General features: G+C 41.1%; 1 protein-coding gene across 1 annotated transcript in view; it reads right to left on the minus strand.

Moving 5' to 3' along the window:
- PREP (prolyl endopeptidase) overlaps positions 1 to 20,470 on the minus strand; it is a 212,816-nt gene that overhangs the window by 52,612 nt on the left and 139,734 nt on the right. Inside the window, exon 10 of the mRNA XM_073627010.1 lies at positions 17,177 to 17,280. Within this exon, the coding sequence (XP_073483111.1) occupies positions 17,177 to 17,280 (104 nt within the window). The remainder of the gene's footprint in view (positions 1 to 17,176; positions 17,281 to 20,470) is intronic.

Here is a 20,470-nt window from a genome sequence, read left to right on the forward strand (position 1 = left end):
TCCCCTAGGACCAGGACTGTGAATCACCCATCATCTGACTACAGTGGTTTCCAACCAGCTCTACCACATGCAAGCCTTGTTACACACAAATGGATATGTATGGATTTTTTACATATATAATTTTATTGAACTTTGTGAATAAATTGAAGTATTTTTTTTTTTTTTTGATTTCTGGTCTATCTTCTTTTTATACTGGTTGGACACCTTGAGTTAATACACAATATAGGCGTTCCATTGTTGAGATTTTTGTCATTACCTCATCTGGTCTGAGTATGTGAGCTGACATTCTGTGGGATTATACATCATACCTTTTGAATTTTTTTTGGAAAAAAAACAACCAGAGAAGTGCCTGAACTGCAGAAAAAAGAAACTAAACCAACAACAAACATGGTCAACAAAGCAAAGTGAAAAAAACAAAAACGATATGCTGTGTCCAATAGCATAGATGTATTCCAAGAAAATAGATTTTAAAAGGGAGTACTGCAATCCAGTTTTTCATGATATTGTTTTACAACACGATTTTAATTTCTATTCAATCTGTAGATGAAAATAGGTAAAAAAATAAAATAAAAAAAAAAGCCCACACTTTCTACATCTACCATAGAAAACAGTTGGCTTCTACTGCCAAACAAAAAAAAAGTTAAGCCAGCCCTTGTATAATCCTACTTCCAACTGTCATGCCAGTTATAATTGGCTGCAGAGCAATCTCCAAGTCCAGAGCCAGGGCACAGCCTCTGGTGTGATCCAATCTCTGTGGACTCACATAGTGAGTAAGGCTGATGTGGTGGAAACTAGTTGGAATTGTTGGGTACCATTTTAAAATTCCCAACACCACAATTTTATACACTGACATTAAGGTGAAGGGAACAGAGTGTTGATGCCATTCAGTAGAATGTTGAACCGAGGCCCAATGACAGATAGCCCAAGGGGCCCCTACACTCCTGATAGAGTGAGCCATCACACAAAGTGGTGGATTCCTTCCTTTTAAGCCATAGGTTTGAGAAATCAGCTGCCGAATCCACTGTGAAGTGGTCGACTTAGTAGCTGGCTGAGCCTTTCTTGGGTCTTCTGGAAGGGCAAATAGCGAGTCTGACTGCCTAACTGCAGCAGTCAATAACAAATACACCTTTATAGTCCACACCACATCCAATGTGTAAGGGGCCCTGTCCCCTGGTGACTCAGGCCTGGGAAAAAGGGAAGGCAGAACAATGCCTTAATTTAGATGAAAAGATGAAACCACCTTTGGCAAAAAAGATGTAAGAGGACAAAGTACTGCCTTGTCAATATGGAGTATCAGAAACAGATCCCTAAAGGAAAGGGCCTTCAATTTCTTTTCCAATATCCAATATCCTTTCCAATAGTGCTTCTGACTCAGGAAGTTGTCTTCCTGGTCGCCAACAGAAGATCCTGGATTGGCTCAAATGGCAGTCTCTGCAAGATTGACAATACCAAGTTGAGGTTCCATGGAGGCAATGCAGACCTAATTGGAAGAACCATACGTGTGACTCCTTGAATAAAAGCTCATACCAGAGAATGGGAAGCAATTGGCCTTCAGAAAAATGTTGCCCCTTAATGATACTCAGGGCTAGTTTCAAATCTACTCCAGACTGAAGGAAAGACCAAATCCAACCTATAAACATACCTGTTGTTATGTAAACATCCCTTGTGACAGTAATAGGCAGTGACATGTACTCTCTATGAGGGATCGGGGGTCTAAAAGACCCCAAATCCCTCCTTTGCGATTCAAAATATTCATAACGGCAAAATCGGCATTTTTGAATACTGATATTTTTTTTAAGTGGGCGCCATTGGCAGCTGAGTAGACCGGACGTGACGTAGTTTCCGTGTTTTTACATAGAAAAACCGATCAAGGCCGTTTTTGGCTTCGTTCGGGACTCCACACAGCCGGTGGACGTGCCGGATGGTCGCTCCGGTCTCCCGGTGGGACAGGAGACTGGGGCAGAGCGGCGGATGTCCCCCCCCACTCCTTATGATAGCAGCTGAGTGGCTCATTAGCCGCATCGGTTGTTATCATGAGAAAACTGACTGCTAGCTCTATAAATGGTACCAGGGTGATGCCTGCAGGTGCAGGCATCACCCCGGTACAGCACTTCAACCAAATGACGTACAGTTATGTGCTTTTGCGTGAAGTGGTTAAAGGAGCTGCAAGAATATCTGGCAAGTACTGGCTGTGTGGTACATGTGACAATAATCTCTCATATTCATTATATGTCTGAGCTATGGGCTAGAGTGGCAAGACGAAAGCCTTTTCTTACGAAGAAAACAATCCAAGTTTGGCTAAATTTTGCAAAAACACATCTGAAGTCTCCCAAAAGCATGTGGGAAAATGTGTTATGGTCTGATGAAACCAAGGTTGAACTTTTTGGCAATAATTCCAAAAGATATGTTTGGCGCAAAAAAAACACTGCACATCACCAAAAGAACACCATACCCACAGTGAAGCATGGTGGTGGCAGCATCATGCTCTGGGGCTGTTTTTCTTCAGCTGCAACAGGGGCCTTTGTCAAGGTAGAGGGAATTATGAACAGTTCCAAATACCAGTCAATATTGGCACAAAACCTTCAAGCTTCTGCTAGAAAGCTGAACACGGAACGTCATCTTTCAGCATGACACCGACCCAAAGCATACATCCAAATCAACAAAGGAATGGCTTCACCAGAAGAAGATTAAAGTTTTGGAATGGCCCAGCCAGAGCCCAGACCTGAATCAGATTGAAAATCTGTGGGGTGATCTGAAGAAGGCTGTGCACAGGAGATGCCCTCGCAATCTGAAAGATTTGGAGTGTTTTTGCAAAGAAGAGTGGGCAAATATTGCCAAGTCAAGATGTGCCATGCTGATAGACTCATACCCAAAAAGACTGAGTGCTATAATAAAAATCAAATGGTGCTTCAACAAAGTATTAGCTTAAGAGTGTGCACACTTATGCAACCATATTATTTTAGTGTTTTCTTTTTACTTCCCTCCCACCTAAAATATTTCAGTTTCTTGTTTAACTGAGTTGTACAGTTTATAGGTCACAATAAAGGGGGAAAAAGTTCTGAAATTATTTATCTTTGTCTCATTTTTTGACATCACAGAAACCTGACACTTTAGGGGTGGTGTAGACTTTTTTATATCCACTGTATCTGATCACTGTATTGGTGTTACTATTGATGTCAGTGCCAGCCAGTTAGTGTACCTTCCAGTGAGGGTCTGTTAGAGACAAATTGTCCACCACACTATCACAGTCCCACTATAAGTCGCTGATCACTGCCATTACCAGTACAGCATCATAGTTGTGTAAATTCCAGTATATATGCAATAGCTTGTAGACGCTATAACTTTCACACAAATCAATTAAAATACACTTTTTTCTTTTTTTACCAAAGACATGTAGCAGAATACATTTTGGCCTAAATTTATGAAAAAAAAATAGATTGGATATGTTTTATAACAGAAAGTAGAAAATATTTTTTTTAAATGTACAGTCTTTTTTTCATTCATATAGTAAAACAAATAAAAAAAAAACAGTTGTGATCAAATATCACTGAAAGAAAGCTCAATTTGTGTGAAAAAAAGAATATACATTTCATTTGCGTATAGTGTTGCATGACTGAGCAACTGCCAGTTAAAGTAGAGCAGTGCTGAACAGCAAAAAATGCCCTGGTCAAGAATGGGGTAAAACCTTCTGGAGGTCAGGTGGTTAATCCTTAACCACTTCAATACTGGGCCATAGTCATATGACGTCCGCAGATGGGATCTCCCATCCTGGGCGGGCGTCATATGAAGCAGCGCGGCGATCGGGGATGAGGTGTGTCACTTGGACACAGCCCATCCCAGATCCATGTAAAGAACCAATAAAAAATGGCTCTTTACCACGTGACTGACTGTGTCCAATCACATGTACTCTCTACGTGCACAGCGCTCATGAACACCCCTAGTGTGTGCGCAGAGCGGCGATCGGGGACGAGGCTTGTTACCCTGACACAGCCTAACTCCGATCGCAGTAAAGAGCCAATGAAATTGGCTCTTTACCACGTGACTGGCTGTGTCCAATCACAGCCGGTCACAGAATGTGAACAAACCGCGGTAACAAGATGTTACCGGGTTCTCCTCCTCACACGCCGATCGTGTGTGAGAAGGAGATTGGGGTAACATCTCGTTACCGCTTACAGTGCGCTCCAACACACACTGATTTCCCCCGCCCCTAATAAAGAGGACCTGTCACCAGCCATCTAAGTACCTATCACCAGCCATCAAAGTACCTGTCACAGTTCATCTAAGTACCCGAGTACCTGAGTACCTGTCACAGTCCATCTGAATACCTGAGTACCTGTCACAGTTCATCTGAAAAAAAAACATTAACCGTTTAAAAGACTCATAATGCTTCATAGAATATATGTTGGGGTGTTTGCTTTCCAAAATGGGGTCATTTTGTGGGTAATTCCATTGTCCTGGTGCTCCAGGGCCTTCAAAAGTGTAATAGGTTGTTAGGAAATTAGAGCTGTAATTTCTGCTCCTAGAATGCCTGACGGTGCTCCCTGCATGTCTGACCTCTGTATGTGGCCAAGCTGTGTAAAGTCACACACATGTGGTATCGCCATACTCAAGAGGAGTATCAGAATGTGTTTTGGGGTGTCATTTTTGCTATATACATGCTTTGAGTTAGAAATATCTTATAAGCTGACCACTTTGTGTAAAAAAAAAATATTAATTTTCTTTCCACGTTTTCCGAAGACTTGTGGAAACAAATGAACCCTTCAAAAGACTAATTATTCCTCATAGAATAGACGTTGGGGTGTTTGCTTTCCAAAATGGGGTCATTTTGTGGGTAATTCCACTGTCCTGGTGCTCCAGGGCCTTCACAAATGTAATAGGTCGTTAGGAAATTAAAGGTGTAATTTATGCTCCTAGAACCCCTGATGGTGCTCCCTGCATGTTGGACCTCTCTGTGTGGCCAGGCTGTGTAAAAGTCACACACATGGGGTACTGCCATACTTGCGATTAGCAGCATAATGTATTTTGGGGTGTTATTTGAAGTATGCATATGCTGTGTGTGAGAAATAACTTATTATTATGACAATTTTGTGAAAAAAATAAAAAAAAAATAAAAAATTCTTAATTTTCCCAAGAATTGTGGGAAAAAAATACAACTTCAAAAAAACTCACCATGCCGCTTACTAAATGCCTTTGACTGTCTACTTTTCAAAAGGGGTTCGTTTGGGGGGTATTTGTACTTTCCTGACATTTCAGGGCCTCAAGAAATGAGATAGGCCATCAATGATCAAAATCATCAAAATGACTTATTTGCAAAATGTTATCATAGAAACTAAAAAAAAAGGGTTTTTGTCCCAAAATTTTCTCTCTTTTTTCACTTATGTCCCAAAAAATAACCCAGTGGTGATTAAATACCACCAAAAGAAATCTCTATTTGTATGAAAAAAATGATAAAAATATTGTTTGGGTACAGTGTTGCATGACTGAGTAATTGGTATTGAAAGTGTGAGAGCGCTGAAAGCTAAAAATTGATCTGGGTAGGAAAGGTGTAAAAATGCCCTGTATTGAAGTGGTTAAGGCTACTTTCACACTGAGGCGCTTTACAGGCGCTACAGCACTAAAAATAGTGCCTGTAAAGAGCCTCTCCTGTCACTCCAATGTGAAAGCCCGAGGTCTTTCACACTGGAGCGGTGTGCTTGCAGGACGGTCAAAAAAGTCTTGCAAGCGGCATCTTTGCAGCGCTGTAGGAGCAATGTATACACCGCTCCTAAAGCGCCCCCTGCCCATTGAAATCAATGGGGCAGCGCCGCCAAACCACCAGCAAAGGGCCGCTACAGCGGGTTAAAACTGCCCTGCTATCGGCCGAATAGCGCCGCTAAAACAACGGTAAAGCGGCGCTAAAAATAGCGCCGCTTTACTGTCGATGCCCGCCCGCCCCAGTCTGAAAGTAGCCTAAAGCGTTTGTTACCCCAACACTTCATATTCCTGATATGCGCCTGCTGTACCATGTACTTGTATGAGAAAGTATCCTGTTCTCTTTGTATTGCTTTCTTTGTGTGAAATCTATGGTGTTCCTGCCGGTCCCTCTGCTTTCTTAATAAAAACTGACTCCACTAAGCAGGAGAGCACACAGTGGTCAGTTCTCTAGCTATGCTGGGAACTCAGTGTACTCTCCTCCAATTATCAGACTTGTCCTGACACGCCCCCACTGCACAGCCATTCACTGGGAAGCTCAGTGTGCTGCTGCTTCTCCTTCCCAGCTCTTATGCAGCCGAGAACAGAGGGAATGTAATCCCTTTCAAAAAAGAAAAACATTATAAATACCTTTTTTTTCCATCTATACAAACATGTTTTGCCTTTCATTTCTATTTTAAACTGAATGGGTAGTTTTACAAGGTGATCATTTACAATCACTTTAAGCACAGGCAAAACAAAAACTTTATATTCGAAAACTTACAAAAAAGGTAAAATGTAGGGTCTACAAATAACCCTCAGTCATATGAATAACAGATCCAAATATACAGTGGCTTTTCGATACCAAAAGAGGATTTTTACATTACGTCATATAACAGCAACTTTTTTTTTTTTCCCCAGCTATCTTTACGTAAATGCCTGAAATCATACAGGGTAAAAGACCAGATGTGCTCTAGAGAGTGTATTGATAAAATTAAATGTATTTAATAAGTTTTCATCAGAAATCAACATCTGCCCCTTTTTTACACCAGAGAGATCCTCTCTTGGACAGTATACCATAAGCAAAAAAGAAACAATCCTAACATATGACTTTCAAAACTTTTCTATTGGTTGAGTTGGAAATACTTCCTCTGCTCCTCAGAGGTGGGGCATGTTATCTTTAAGGTTCAGCACAGGCTCTATAAATATTGAAAAGCTCGGAAACTGAGGCTCGTCAATTATCTTCAAATATTCTGATGGAACTGATGAAAAGAGAATTCTAACTGGCACATGAATAAGAATTTTAGTGTTTGAATTATATATCCTTGCTAGAAATGTAGCCATGGCTTGACAGGCTAGGACTGGAATTTGGCAGGCCAATTTTAATGAACATATCTGTCTAGGTTTAGGGCACATTCACATTGGTGCTTCCTCCCAAGATGGGCTAGGGATTATGGGATTTTTAGTGTGCCTAGAGCAGTGTACATGACCTCAACTAATGTGTACTGCTTGTTCCTAACTAATAGAAGTGATGGGGAAAAGATGAGGTTTGGAACAATGGTGGAGGATCTTACAAGAGGAACAAAGAAAAAAACAATTACATGAAAAATTGATTACAGTGTAATAGTGGTTTTGTATACATTTTGGGGGAACAAAAATATAATTTAGTGCCATTTTAAGTATTACAGAGAAACTGAACACACAACAGCAAGTGTGTAATAGGTAGAAAATATTATGAAGTAGAACTTGTACATCAACTGCCAAGGCAGGCATTCTGAATAAATATTCTGTCAACACTTGTGCATTTGACTTGGCTAGAACTGCTGTATGAACAGTGTTTTCCTTTCACTCCAGGTACATGATTTTCATGGGCTCTCTTGGGAGAACGAATGGGTTTTTCTGTAGAAAACTTGACAAAGGCAAATCGATAACATGAAAGCAGCAGAAATGTTCGCACAAGAAAAGGTTTTCTCTTCCCGATGAATCAAAATGTCTAGACAAACAGCTTATCTTGCTTGCAATGTGACAGCAATACTTCTGCACAAGCACAGTTTCCATTATTTGACTTAACGGCTTCACATAAAAATGCTATAAATTTGTTTCCAAACAAAGCAGCTCATACTGTATATACTGTAGAAGGTCCGCTTTAATGTCCTATTAGATCGCTTTCTGCTGGCCCCTTTTGCAGGTATAGCTATATAAAACATTTAAAATAAGTGCCTATACTGTTTAAAATCTAGTAATACACTATCTCACCCGGCTCTGCACCTTCTTAACTGCTCTCCATTTTTTGACACTGTGCTGAAGATGTTGAGATGAATCTGCTGACAGTATAAAGCAGGGATATGCAATTAGCGGACCTCCAGCTGTTGCAGAACTACAAGTCCCATGAGGCATAGCAAGACTGACAGCCACAAGCATGACACCCAGAGGCAGAGGCATGATGGGACTTTGCAACAGCTGGAGGTCCGCTAATTATATCTAATATAGCTAATATCCCTGGTATAAAGATTTACTGCTGCTCATGAGCTCTGGGCTTCAGCAAAATGGCAGCCTCCAGCAACAACAATGCTAGAGGCAATTTACAGCACACACTAAGTTTGGTATGTTCCTTGCTAAAAATTTAAAATCATCAAATTTTTATGGGTAAAGTTCCACTTTAACATCATTCCCTGATGTTGTTTTTTTCACCTCTCTGCACTTCCAGGATTCTTGAAAATTTAAATGTATACATTTATATTGTCCTTTTTGAATTGATTTATCACAAAGCTAAGTTGGATGGGAATTCATTTTCTGTCAACAGACAGCACAACCTTTTTTTTTCACATTTTCTATTTCTTTTTCCAGTATTCGGGAATTATAAAAGTGCAGCAGTCTGTTATTATAAAATATATTTTTTCGTTTTTTAGTGCAAGGTTTATTCCAAATACTTCCAGGATTCATGCCTACAAAAAAAAAAATGACATCTCACTTGCCCACAGCCTCCTGGGATACCAACGTGAGGCTCTCTACAGTGCCACGCAGCACCATGCATGTCATCAGGTGGCTGGCTAGCTCTTGCTTGGTCTTGCAACCAACCCCCCGATGATATGCTGTGGTGCATGCTCGTAATCAGGGGCCAGCTGCAAGAACCAAGAAAGACAGTGGTCACCTGATGATGTAAGTAAAGAAGATTAAAGAAGATGGTGGTGCAAGACCCCAGGGGGCAGGCAGCAGTGGAACAGCTGATTGCAGCAGGATAATGCTGCATTCGCTGAAGTGAGGATGACCCAGGAAACAGGAAACTAGGCAAGGGGATTTAGAGAAATGTAAAAAAAAAATAACACAGGGGGCAATTCATGATCTCTTATTTTCTGTGTTTCAACCTCATTATCTTCAGTACATTCAATGATATGACATTCAAGAATACTTAAAGAGAAAAAAAAAAAAAAAGAAATAAGCTTGCTTTTAACATCCATTTTTGGAGTGAATGGACTTTCGTGAACGAAAACCACATTCACTATTAGAAATTGTTTTAGAAAATTTTTTTCATCTGGCTCCTTCTAATTTTCCGGTCTCTGCAGCCAAAAACAACTGTCAATTTAACCCCATAACAATGTGTGTGTGGCCAGCTTAAAATGATTTTAGTGAAATGGACAGATGTACATATATACACTATTAAAGCATCTGTACACATTACCAGAAAAGCATATGAAGTGATTCTAAGAGCATGGAAACCATCATAATTACTGTAAAAACAGTGGCCCAAATATTTTTTTTTTTTTTTTAGAGCAATCAGCTGATCGCAATGCCTCACTGTGCTGCTTGCCTGGCTGAAGGGTGTGGTGAAGAAACAGCAGCCAGCCATTGCGAGTGACAGCAGTCGGCTGTTATGGAACTCCCCGACCTTACTATAGGTTCACACTAGCTCATACTGTGCGTTTCCGGTTGCGGGTGTGGGAACCCGCAGCCGAATCACACTGCTCACTACCCCATGCATCTCAGCTAGCAGTGCAATCATGGGTGCAGGAACCGCAGGGAAACCGCATGGTCAAAAAGGTTTTCCTGCGGTTTTTAAAAAGGTGAATGCATGTGCGGCTCATGTGGCACAGCAGCCCATCCAATTGAATGGGCTGCCATGCCCGAGGAAACGCGGGACGCATGGCCCGCACTAGTGTAAACCTAGCCTGAGAGGATACCTGATGTCTTCAGGGATTTTATGATGGACACCTGTGGTTGGGTGCACCTACTAGGGTGGTTTACTGCACTCAATTTTACTCTGGGTATACTTTTTCTGCTTTATTACAATGTTTTTCATTGTTGGAAACTGTTTTATAAATAAGCGACAGGAGCCACTGTCAATCATTCAATACAGGGAAGGGGCTTTGCTAGTCTGTGATGTCACAAGCTGACAATGGTGTCCTGTTGTCATTAAGAGACTAAGAGAAGAACGCAAGCAAAATCCTTCCAAAAGATTTGTAGCCCCTGGTTGGCGTTGTTAGCCCAAGACAGGAACAGCTGCTGGCAGGCTCGCCATTTTTTAGTCTTTCATAGAGACAATAATTAGAAAGTCTGAAATATAATTTTGACTCTGAAAAAAGAAGCAAATAACAGCTTTTGGCTTTTTAGGTTTACATAAACTTTAAACAAACACTAACTTGTATGTATTGCTACCTGACAGAAGTAACTTCATCTTTTTTCATTCTTTTTAGCCTATATGCACAAGACAATTTAAAATGAAAATACTCTTAAGCTGAAAATACATATTTTATGCTGGCCATGACCTAAATCCTAATAATAAAATCTACATATAAAATATATGAATATACAATGGCATCTTAGTCACAAAAAAACAATTCTAATGAAAAGTAGCATTTTCTGTTTACAGAACAATAGTACATCACTTAATTTAATACAGACACTTTAAAATATACCTGTGGTTTATTAGAAGACAAAGCAGTAACAGAAGAAATAAGAAAAGGCAGACACTGTCTACAAATCTTTTCATCATGCAGCTTTAGTCAGCTTTTGAAGTGCAAAGTTTAGAGTGAATCTGTCATAAAAAAATTTTTTACCCCATTATTTACCCCAGCAAAAGGTGCCTACGTACAGCATTTGTTCCATGGAAAGCATCTCCTGGGTACTGAGAACCCAAAGACACAAAGCTTTTAACTGGAGCTTCCAGTTGCAGTTTCAACGCGCATCAGCAGAATCCCAAAATGCATGTTACACTTTAGCAGCCAACCATGAGGCATATGAGTTCCACTGCAGAATGCCTAGGGTGTGCTAAAGCTTCGATTTCAAGCTCAAGAAGTCAGAATTTTGACAGTGTCTGGTTTAACACTCATGGTGCATACAGGAGGTTTCCATGGAACTAAAGGTACCATTTGGCACTTACTTCTAAGGAGCTGTATTTTACATTTTCTTCTTAACATATGCACATATCTACAGTGTCCAATGCCACAGTTGTTCAAATCTCTAAGGCCCCTTTCACACTTGTACGACTTGACAGTCGTACGACTGTGGGTCAGACTTTGCCCTGCGACTTGAAGTCCGACATGCGACCTGTTTACTGTGTTTTATTTTTGACACTTTTTTAGGTGACTGCTTGGAGGTACAATGTACCCCACACTCATTCACATAGGGTGGGGGGCCGGGATCTGGGGGTCTCCTTGTTAAAGGGGGCTTCCAGATTCCGATAAGCTCCCCGTCGCAGAGCCCAACAACCAACGGCCAGGGTTGTCGGGAAGAGGCCCTTGTCCTCATCAACATGGGGATAAGACCCCCTGCCCCAAAGCACCCACCCCCCCATGTTAAGGGCATGTGGCCTGGTACAGTTCGGGGGGGGGGGGAGGGGCGCTCGAGGGGCCTGGTATGCTCTTGGAGGGGGAACCCATGCCGTTTTTTTTTTTACATTTTGCGTGGAGTTCCCCTTTAAGATCATCAGAGTGCAAATCACATGCCAAAGCCGTATCAGTTAAGACGGCAATCTGACTTCAGTGATATTTAATGGGCTGAAGTAGGATCAAAGTCACACCAAAGTAGTGCAGGGACTACTTTGAAGTTGTACTAATATGAATGGCAGTCATTGGAAATCATGGGGAACGACTTGTCATATGACTTTGTAGTTCCAAGTCGTAGGACAAGTCGTACAAACAATTTTGTAGCTGGGAGGGTTGCTAATATGCAAAATAATTGCTCTCCTAAATCTGACAAAATAGTAAATTTGTACCTATCTTGCTTTACAAAAATGGGGGGTCTATGGGTTATAGGCTTTGTCTGACCATGTCAAGAAGTGGTGTCTGATTCTACGTGGTTGTGAGCTAAAGGTGGAGCTGTTCTTTAAGGATTTCAATCCTGTTTAATTTAAAGTGATAATAAAGCCAGTACAGATGGGTAAGTATTGTGTGGGGGGGGCTTGGGTGTGTGAAATCAAGGAACATCCACCCCTCGATAATATTATAAGGTTACTGGTTCCTAGGTGCAGCTGTGAGGTTACGAATACCACATCCTATAGGACATATGTAGGAAATATGCAGGCTGTCATTTCAGATTGCGGTTTATGAAAGTATACTTAAATATGCAGATCAGGACATCTGACCTCACTATGACTTGCTGCATGATTGTCCCAGGTCAGTGACTTAATGTACTGAAAGCAGAAAAACTAGGATTTCTGCACTCACCATATAATCTTATTTTTGGAGTCTACTGAAGGACACAGGAAGTCTGAGAGCTCGTTCACACGTGAGGTTGAAGGGTGGTAAAACCAGGTGGTGAAACCAGGTGGCTAAACCCCGGTTTCAGCACCCCCCAAACTGTCTACCTGAACACTAAAGATACAGCCACTCACAGCATCATGGCTGTGGCAAAACATAAAAAGACAAGTTGCTTTCGGCAATGCGTCTAAGACAGTTCTAAGGGACATCGCCGGAACCGCACTGCAACTGTCTGCAATGAATGCACTGCAGGGCGGTAGTATGATAATTAAAGGATTAAATTGGGTGCTAAGGAGGCGACATATTGTCAGCACGTGCCTGAACAAACTCTTAGTCACTCTGGACATACTACAGCAGTCTGAGGGATGAGCAACACAGTAAACAACCGTTAACAAGCCCAATGTAAACAACACAAAACTGAGGACTGCTTGCAGCTCATAGGGCTGCCTGAAGGACCCTATGCTCAAGCTGGCATTAGAAGAGGCAAAAACACTCACCTGTTGGAACTGATGCCAAAAAGCCCAAGAGGCACAGACCTTCCCAATAGTGGATCGGGGTTCATCTACCTGCACCTCCTGTCACTATTTTAAAACAGTTTCCTGTGAATGAATGCCTACAAGAACCACCAGCCATTGCGTCTGACAACTTGTAGTTGTCAATGAGCTGCAAAGGCACTGGTAAGCATCCTCGTACGCCACTGATCTTCCTGCTCTCAAGTAACTGCCTGCCTGTACAAGGTACAAGAAGACAGCTATCCCGAGAGTCTGCAGGAACTGGACATTGCACCCATGATCTGCATAGGAAGCATTAAGGTGAAAAAACACGAACCTTTACAACCCCTTTAATATCCTAAAGTTAGCAGTCACGGTATCTGATAGCTGCTGACTTTTCACATGCAAGGATGCGATTCCTCTTTACGATGAAAAGCAAAACTATCTTAGGCAGGAAGGAACTCCTGCGCCCTCACATCACCTAGTCCCTATGGAGAACCAAAATAGGATTGCAAGATAAAGCCACAGTTCAAACACTCACCTTACAGAGGTGATAGCTACAAGGAAAACCACCCTCTGGGTCAGTTTAGAGTGGAGGGAAATGGATCTAATGGGTTCAAACAGCACAGAGAGGTTGGGGGAGCCACATGGCAGACCCCTTGCCCGAAAGTCTTAATAAAAGAGTGAGAGGCCAATGATCTCTGAAACAAAATGGAAAGTACAGACACGTGACCTTCAATGGTGCTGAGAGTCAAACATTAGTTCAGACTCAGCTGTAGGACGGAGAGGATTCAATCCATGAAAAAACCCCTGGAGTAAAACCTCAAACCAAGTGAAGTATGCCTTCCAAGTCCTATGATTTACTTTGCAGGAAGTGGGCTTCCTAGCTTTGAGCATCATAGAAATCACAGACTCGGATGCTCCAGTCCTTTAAAAGCCTAGGCTTCAACAGTCATGCTGTAAAAGCCAGTAACCAAGAAGAAAGATTGAAAAATGGCAGATGGTCTGGCATTGCCCATAATGTGTCGGCGGCTAGAGATTATACCAGGTCAATGTATCACAAACACCTAGGCCAATCTGGAGCATTGAAGATCATCATCTCCAGCCATCCTTCATTTTGATCCTGTGGAATAGATGGGGAAGAGGTTACAGAAACAATCACAGAATATAGCATTGTAGATGTCTAGAGTAACATTGAGCAAAAGGAACTGGCTACTATTTGTCTCAAGACTCTAATGCAGAAATGGAGAGCACAGTCTTCTACACCTGAAACTGAAGAGTCTGAAGCTTCTCTTGAGAAAAAAACACTGTGGCCCAACAATTATCCAAGACCAGACCCCAATACTCCAAGCAATGAGTCTGTTCCTGCAATTTCAGAAAGTTCACAATCCACCCAAAGAAGCTGTAAGGGAGATGGCTTCATAGTCTGCTCCTTAGAGTTCTTTTGTTTAGGAAAATGGGTGCTCTTGCCAACAGTAACATCCATGATAATATTATCAACAGGCGTTTTGCTTCAAAGGCCTCATGGATCAAACAGGTCTTGCAAAAGAGATCTGTAATCCAGCAGTGTAGCCAAAGTGCACTGACAGGATACACATTTGAGAAATAATACAGGACGTTTCCACCAAATAGTTACAATTGAAATTCAACACTACAACTATCTGCTCCACGTATTCACAAGCAAGAGATCAACTACAGACATGGTTTGACAAGCAAAAGTCACAACCAAAATCGGGTGCAGAGAAGAACCTGCCAGAGAAAACAGAGCGGAAAAGGGTATAGTGGGCATAGTCGGTCCCCTCCTCCATTTATAGAAGCTGCACGATCAATAAAAAAAGTTCTGTATGAATGGAGGACAGCTGGATGAATGAACGGTTTGCCTCCTCTATTCATAGAGAGCTTTTAATTGATAGAAGCTATAGAACAGTTTCTATGAATGGAGGAGGGGGGCAGAAAGGGTGGGCATAGTTGGTACTCTTGAAAAGTGCCTATGACAGGTCCATCGGCTAGATTAACGCCCGCAGCATTCGTGGATTACCGATGTGGGTGTGGGTGTATATGTGTGCAAGGGGGGGGGGGGATCAGAGGACGGAAGATTTCAACTAGGTCAGGTGGCACCAGCACAAGGGACACATCTCATTAAATGTAAGTACTGCCCTCCTTGTTTTGGGTTTTTTTCTTTGTGTTTTTTTTTTTTTTTTAACTAAACTTAGGCTTCATAGGTAGCTGCATCCTCCACTATTATGGTAGACATGGCTGGATCCATTTTTTTTCTCTCTCCTTGTTTATCTCTGCCTATGGAGGCAAAACAAGGACTTGTTCTTGGAAAGGAAAAAGAAATGGTGCTTATTTTGTTAAGAGATTAAGTATGTAACATGATAATTAATATCAATTAGGATTAAGATAAGAAGAAAAAACAAAAGAAAAAACATATATATAACAGTAGTATTGTGCACTATGAATCTTTATTTGATATGATTGTATAATGTTTTGATATATGAAAAATAAAAATAAAGAATTTATATAAAAAAAAAAGTGCCTATAACAGCTCCATCGACTATATTAACCCCCGCAGCATTAGTGGATTACCGATGTGGGTGTGTGTGTATATATGTGTGCATTGGGGAGGGGGGGTCAGAGGACAGAAGATTTCAACTAGGTCAGGTGGCACCAGCACAAGGGACACATCTCATTAAATGTAAGTACTACCCTCCTTGTGTTGGTTTTTTTTCTTTGCGTTTTTTTTTTTTTTTTTTTAACTAAACTTAGGCTTCATAGGTAGCTGCATCCTCCACTATTATGGTAGACATGGCTGGATCCACAGTGGGAAATGACTATTTATGAACAAAGTCCTCACAAAACAGATACAAAAGACAACAAGTACTTAGGGGGAGCAAACAAATTATAAGGCTGCTTCCAATCTCCATAGAAAAGCAGTGTAGAGGTAAAGTATTTGCAGCCTGTGTGCATTCAAGCAGCAAACCTCTGCTAGCGACCTATCATTATAGTGAACAGGGTGTGCTGCTTCACCTAGCTGCTCAGAGCCTAAATCAACCTGTGTGAATATAGCCTTTATGGGTCAGAATGGAATTATTTCCTTCTGGGAACAAATTGGAATAGACGTTGTAATAGCTTTTTTTGTTTTCCTTATCATCACTATAAGGGTCAATGAGTGTGAGCATTTCAAGTTTTTTTTTTTTTTTAGCAATTCACTAAGCCCGGATTCACACCTATGCGAATTAGATGTGCGTTTCCACACATCTAATTCGCATAGCAGGAGAATGTGACCGGCTCCCTATGGGAGCGCACTGCACAAAAACGCTGTGCGTCTTTGGCTCCGTTTCAGGGCCTAATTCAGGCATAGAATCGGCCCTGATTTGTCCCTGAAACGGGGAACAGGGACGCACAGCGCTCCTGTGCGATCCGCAGCCCATTGTAGTGTGAACCCGGGCTAAATGTATTTTTTCTTTGATATAGCTGAACTTAAAAAAAAAAATGTATATGTATACATTTTGCTGCTTTTTTTACCACCTAATTATTCTTCTCTAAACAACATGCATAGTACCCAAAGGTTACATTGGGAAATTCTTTTTGCAAGCCCTACCTCATGCTTATCCCTAGCCACAACACCAACGCTACATTTTATTCTTGACCAAATCCACAATTATAAAACCAAAGATAGGCAACCGATTATCATTGTCTATGAAGTAGCTGTAGCCATTCTGATTGTCTCAGTCACTTTTTCTGTTATCTTTGCTAGGATGTTTGCTGAGTGTCTAATCACAGGAATACTGGTGTACCAGAGAGTATGAATGAAAGCAGACTCAAAAACTTAAAATGGCACTAAGAAAACAGGGAAGGTTAAAAACATGTCTGATATTTAGCGGTGCCTTTTTGATAAACTTTGATCTAATAAAATTTAAATATCAGGATAAAGACCTGTAAAGAAACAACTGACTTTCATCCTCTTTCAGGCACTTTCTAGCTCAGACTGTGTCATAGTAGAAGTCATGTTCTTATGACACTTACTCATTGATCTATTAGCTCTGTAGCTTGAGCAGAGTTGACAGGTGTCATTATAACCATCATCACACTGTGTTCCTCAGAAGTGACGGGACTTAAGAGAATAGTTGGCCCACGTAATATGAACAGGCAGATCAGGATATGCAGTCAGCTGTCTTCCCACATCGAGACAGATTACGTACCTCTAACCAGGAGACACATTAATCAAAACAGAGCTACCGAAGCTTCAAAGGACTATAAATCAGACCAGAGATGCAATATTTCTTTATGCAAATGTACAAAGCAGCTTTTAATCACCTGTACTGTCTGGTAGTCCGATGGATCAAAACCTTTGACAGTAACTTCCCGGAAAACTTTTGGCTCTTCTGTACCTTTGGTCAGGTCATAGTGATAAATTATGCCTAAAACAAGAGTTTAGGAACATCAGCTTGGTACACACACATCACAGGAAGAACAATGGATCTCTCAAAGCATTATAAACTCTAATGAATGACAAAAGCTGCAGAACGCTAATAAACGGCCTTGGGAACATTTACACAGTGAATAATTTATAAGCACTTATTCAGAGGAAAATGAATCCTGCTATGAAAGGTGGCTCAATTATTCCTTATAAGCAGTTTAAAATGAGCCAGTTACTGACAAATGTAAATTACGTTTCAGAACATAAATCAATAACTAAAATCTAACTAAAAGATTTCACAAGTGTGTCTTCCTAAAGAATTTTAATATTTAATGATAAAATATTTTCCTGACAGGCTCGTCACAAAATTCATACACTTTTTTAAATACATATTTGTGCTACAGCAACAAAAACAAACTGCTAGATAACTGCATAACTAAATGTTTTCATTACTGAAAGTTTTTTTTCCATTCAACAGGATGGTGGCAGCCCCAAAATATCCTCTAATTGGCAGTTGCATTATTGCATTTATTTCTTTTAAAGGAGACACTGTTGAATTTTCAGATTTATTTATAACAAAATATTTGTTCTCACTGTAAAACTCTTTTCCAAAAATTCATCAAACGGACACAACATCAGTTGAATCTGAGGCTACTGGGTTATACTGCTGCCTTTAGGAGGAAGTCATTGGTCAACCAAGTATAACCCCTTCCACTCTGCTTAAGCTTTTAGAAAAGCGGTATAAGAAGATCATAAACACAGAGAGGTGGGACCTGTCTCCCTTCATAAACGTCAAGAAAAGGATTTTATGGCCAGTACAAAAATCCTGTTTACTTAATCATCCATCAAGAACACAGGATTAGTTAGAACTGAGATCTTTGGGCCATTCCAAAGCCGGGAAATAAAATATGGTTCTAAAGGCTTAGGCCCCTTTCACACGGGACGGATCCGTGTTGATCCGCCCCGTGTTTATCCGCTGCTCAGCGGGGATCGCTCCGCTTTCCCCAGCTGAGCAGGCAGATGACAGGGCAGGACCCGCACACTGTGCAGGGACCGCCCTGTCAGATCTCCGCTCTCCCCTATGGGGGATCGGAGGAACACGGACCGTCTGTCCGTGTTCCTCCGATCCGCTCTGCAGACGGATAGAAAAATAGGATTTTCTTCCGTCCGCAGAATCGGACGAGAGCGGAGGCGGGCGACATCGGGTGTTAGCGGATGTACATCCGCTGACACCCGCTATCCCATAGGGATGCATGTATGTCCGTATTTCATCCGAAAACGGATGGATGAAATACGGACATATGGTCCGCATGTGTGAAAGGGGCCTTAAGGTTCTTTACCTTCAAGCATTCTATGCATGTAGGTAAAAACCTTCAGTATACAGCTCCCCACGCAGCCCCCCCCCCCCCCAATACCCACCCAATAGCCATCCAACAACGTGCATGAGAGTGGCTGCTCTCCCGGGTCTCTGTCTCCTCATTGGCTGAGATCCATTGGCTCCTGTTGCTGTCAATCACAGCCAGTGAGGAGGGAGCAGGGCTGAGTCCTGTTTTGTGAGTCTTATGGACACAGAGTGTGGCTCGGGATTGAGCACACACAAATGTCCCCATAGCAAGCTGGTTGCTATGGGGGCACTCCGATAAGAGGAGGGGCCGAAAGAGCTGGCGGGGGACATGAGAAGAGGAGGATTGGGGCTTCAAATACACAGAGCTTGAAAGCTGTGTTATTTGTGATGTTTGTTATTTAAATAAATAAAACAATACCTTTAAGATCACTTTAAAGGAGAAAAAATGAAACCAGCAACATGCTCAGAATAAATTACCACAATAGGGATCGAGCTTGCAGTCGACACCGCCATTGACATCTTTTGGGGCCCTCCCTGCCCCTCCATCAGGGTAAGGGAAAGCAAGGTACCTGTATCTTTATATAGACTCCAAAAAGACAGGGAATTACCACCAAACTCTGCAGTCTCCGGTGCCAGCAAGAAGGTGACCCTCAGGTTGGGCCCGAAAATTAAACTATCATGTAAACCAAAAACTGGAGCTGCCAAACTCCAGCACAGAAAGCACTCAAAATGACTCATAGGCTGAGACAAAACATTGTACAGCATTGCAAATAATCTCTTCCTGCTATATATATAGAGATAGATATCTCTAGATATAGAAATATCTATCTATACACATATATATATATATACACACACACACACCGCAAATTTACACTGTTATACAAGCTGTACACTCACTACTATACATTGTAGCAAAGTGTCATTTCTTCAGTGTTGTCACATGAAAAGCTAAAATAAAATATTTACAAAAGTGTGAGGGGTGTACTCACTTTTGTGAGATACTGTGTGTATATATATATATATATATATATATATATATATATATATATATATATATATATATATATATACACACACACACATACATACATACATACATACATACACACACATAGATTATTGCAGAACATGGCCAAGAGGGCGGGAAAGAGCAACAGAGCAGGAGATCATTGATATGCATCAGTGTTAATAATGAAAATGAATAAGTGCATTTCTATGCAAAAGCATTAATAGTTAATAATTCATGATAAATAAAAGGACAATTTAAATGCAAATGTAAAATCAGATGGGAAAATAAAGTGTAATAAATAAAAGGTACAGTACATTGAATAGTACAGACCTCAGTACTATAACAAATATACCCCAACAGAATGCAGAAGAGTGTTATATAAAAAGTGCACATTTGGAGTCCGTTTAAAGATGTAAGCACCTCCTCATCTTCACTCCAGTGCCAGAACATGTCAGTGGCTGTACTCTTTTCAAGGCTGCCAGCTCTGTCCCCATTGTGGGAATTCATTCTGGGCGAGTCGCTGCTTGTGTGTGACCGAATACATGAAGGGATTTGTTGCCCGTTGATAGCTCTGATCAAGCTGTCGCTTTGTAAGTTATTTTTGTATAAATTTTTATCCATTAAAAAGGTGCTTATCTGAGCAACCTGGTGGCGCAATGTTTTTGTTTAATTTAAGGATTTTGCCCACTTTTAGTACATTTGAGGATTCTTTCATTAGAAAACCAGGTCATTCTCTGGTGCGAAATGGACTAAATGCCGTAGTTATATTTAGATTACGGCAACAATGAAAACCTAAAAGAGATTCTAAAACTTTCCTTTTTACTACAAAAACAT

The sequence above is a fragment of the Aquarana catesbeiana genome, linkage group LG04 (assembly GCF_042186555.1).
Source record: "Aquarana catesbeiana isolate 2022-GZ linkage group LG04, ASM4218655v1, whole genome shotgun sequence".
Taxonomy (NCBI): domain Eukaryota; kingdom Metazoa; phylum Chordata; class Amphibia; order Anura; family Ranidae; genus Aquarana; species Aquarana catesbeiana.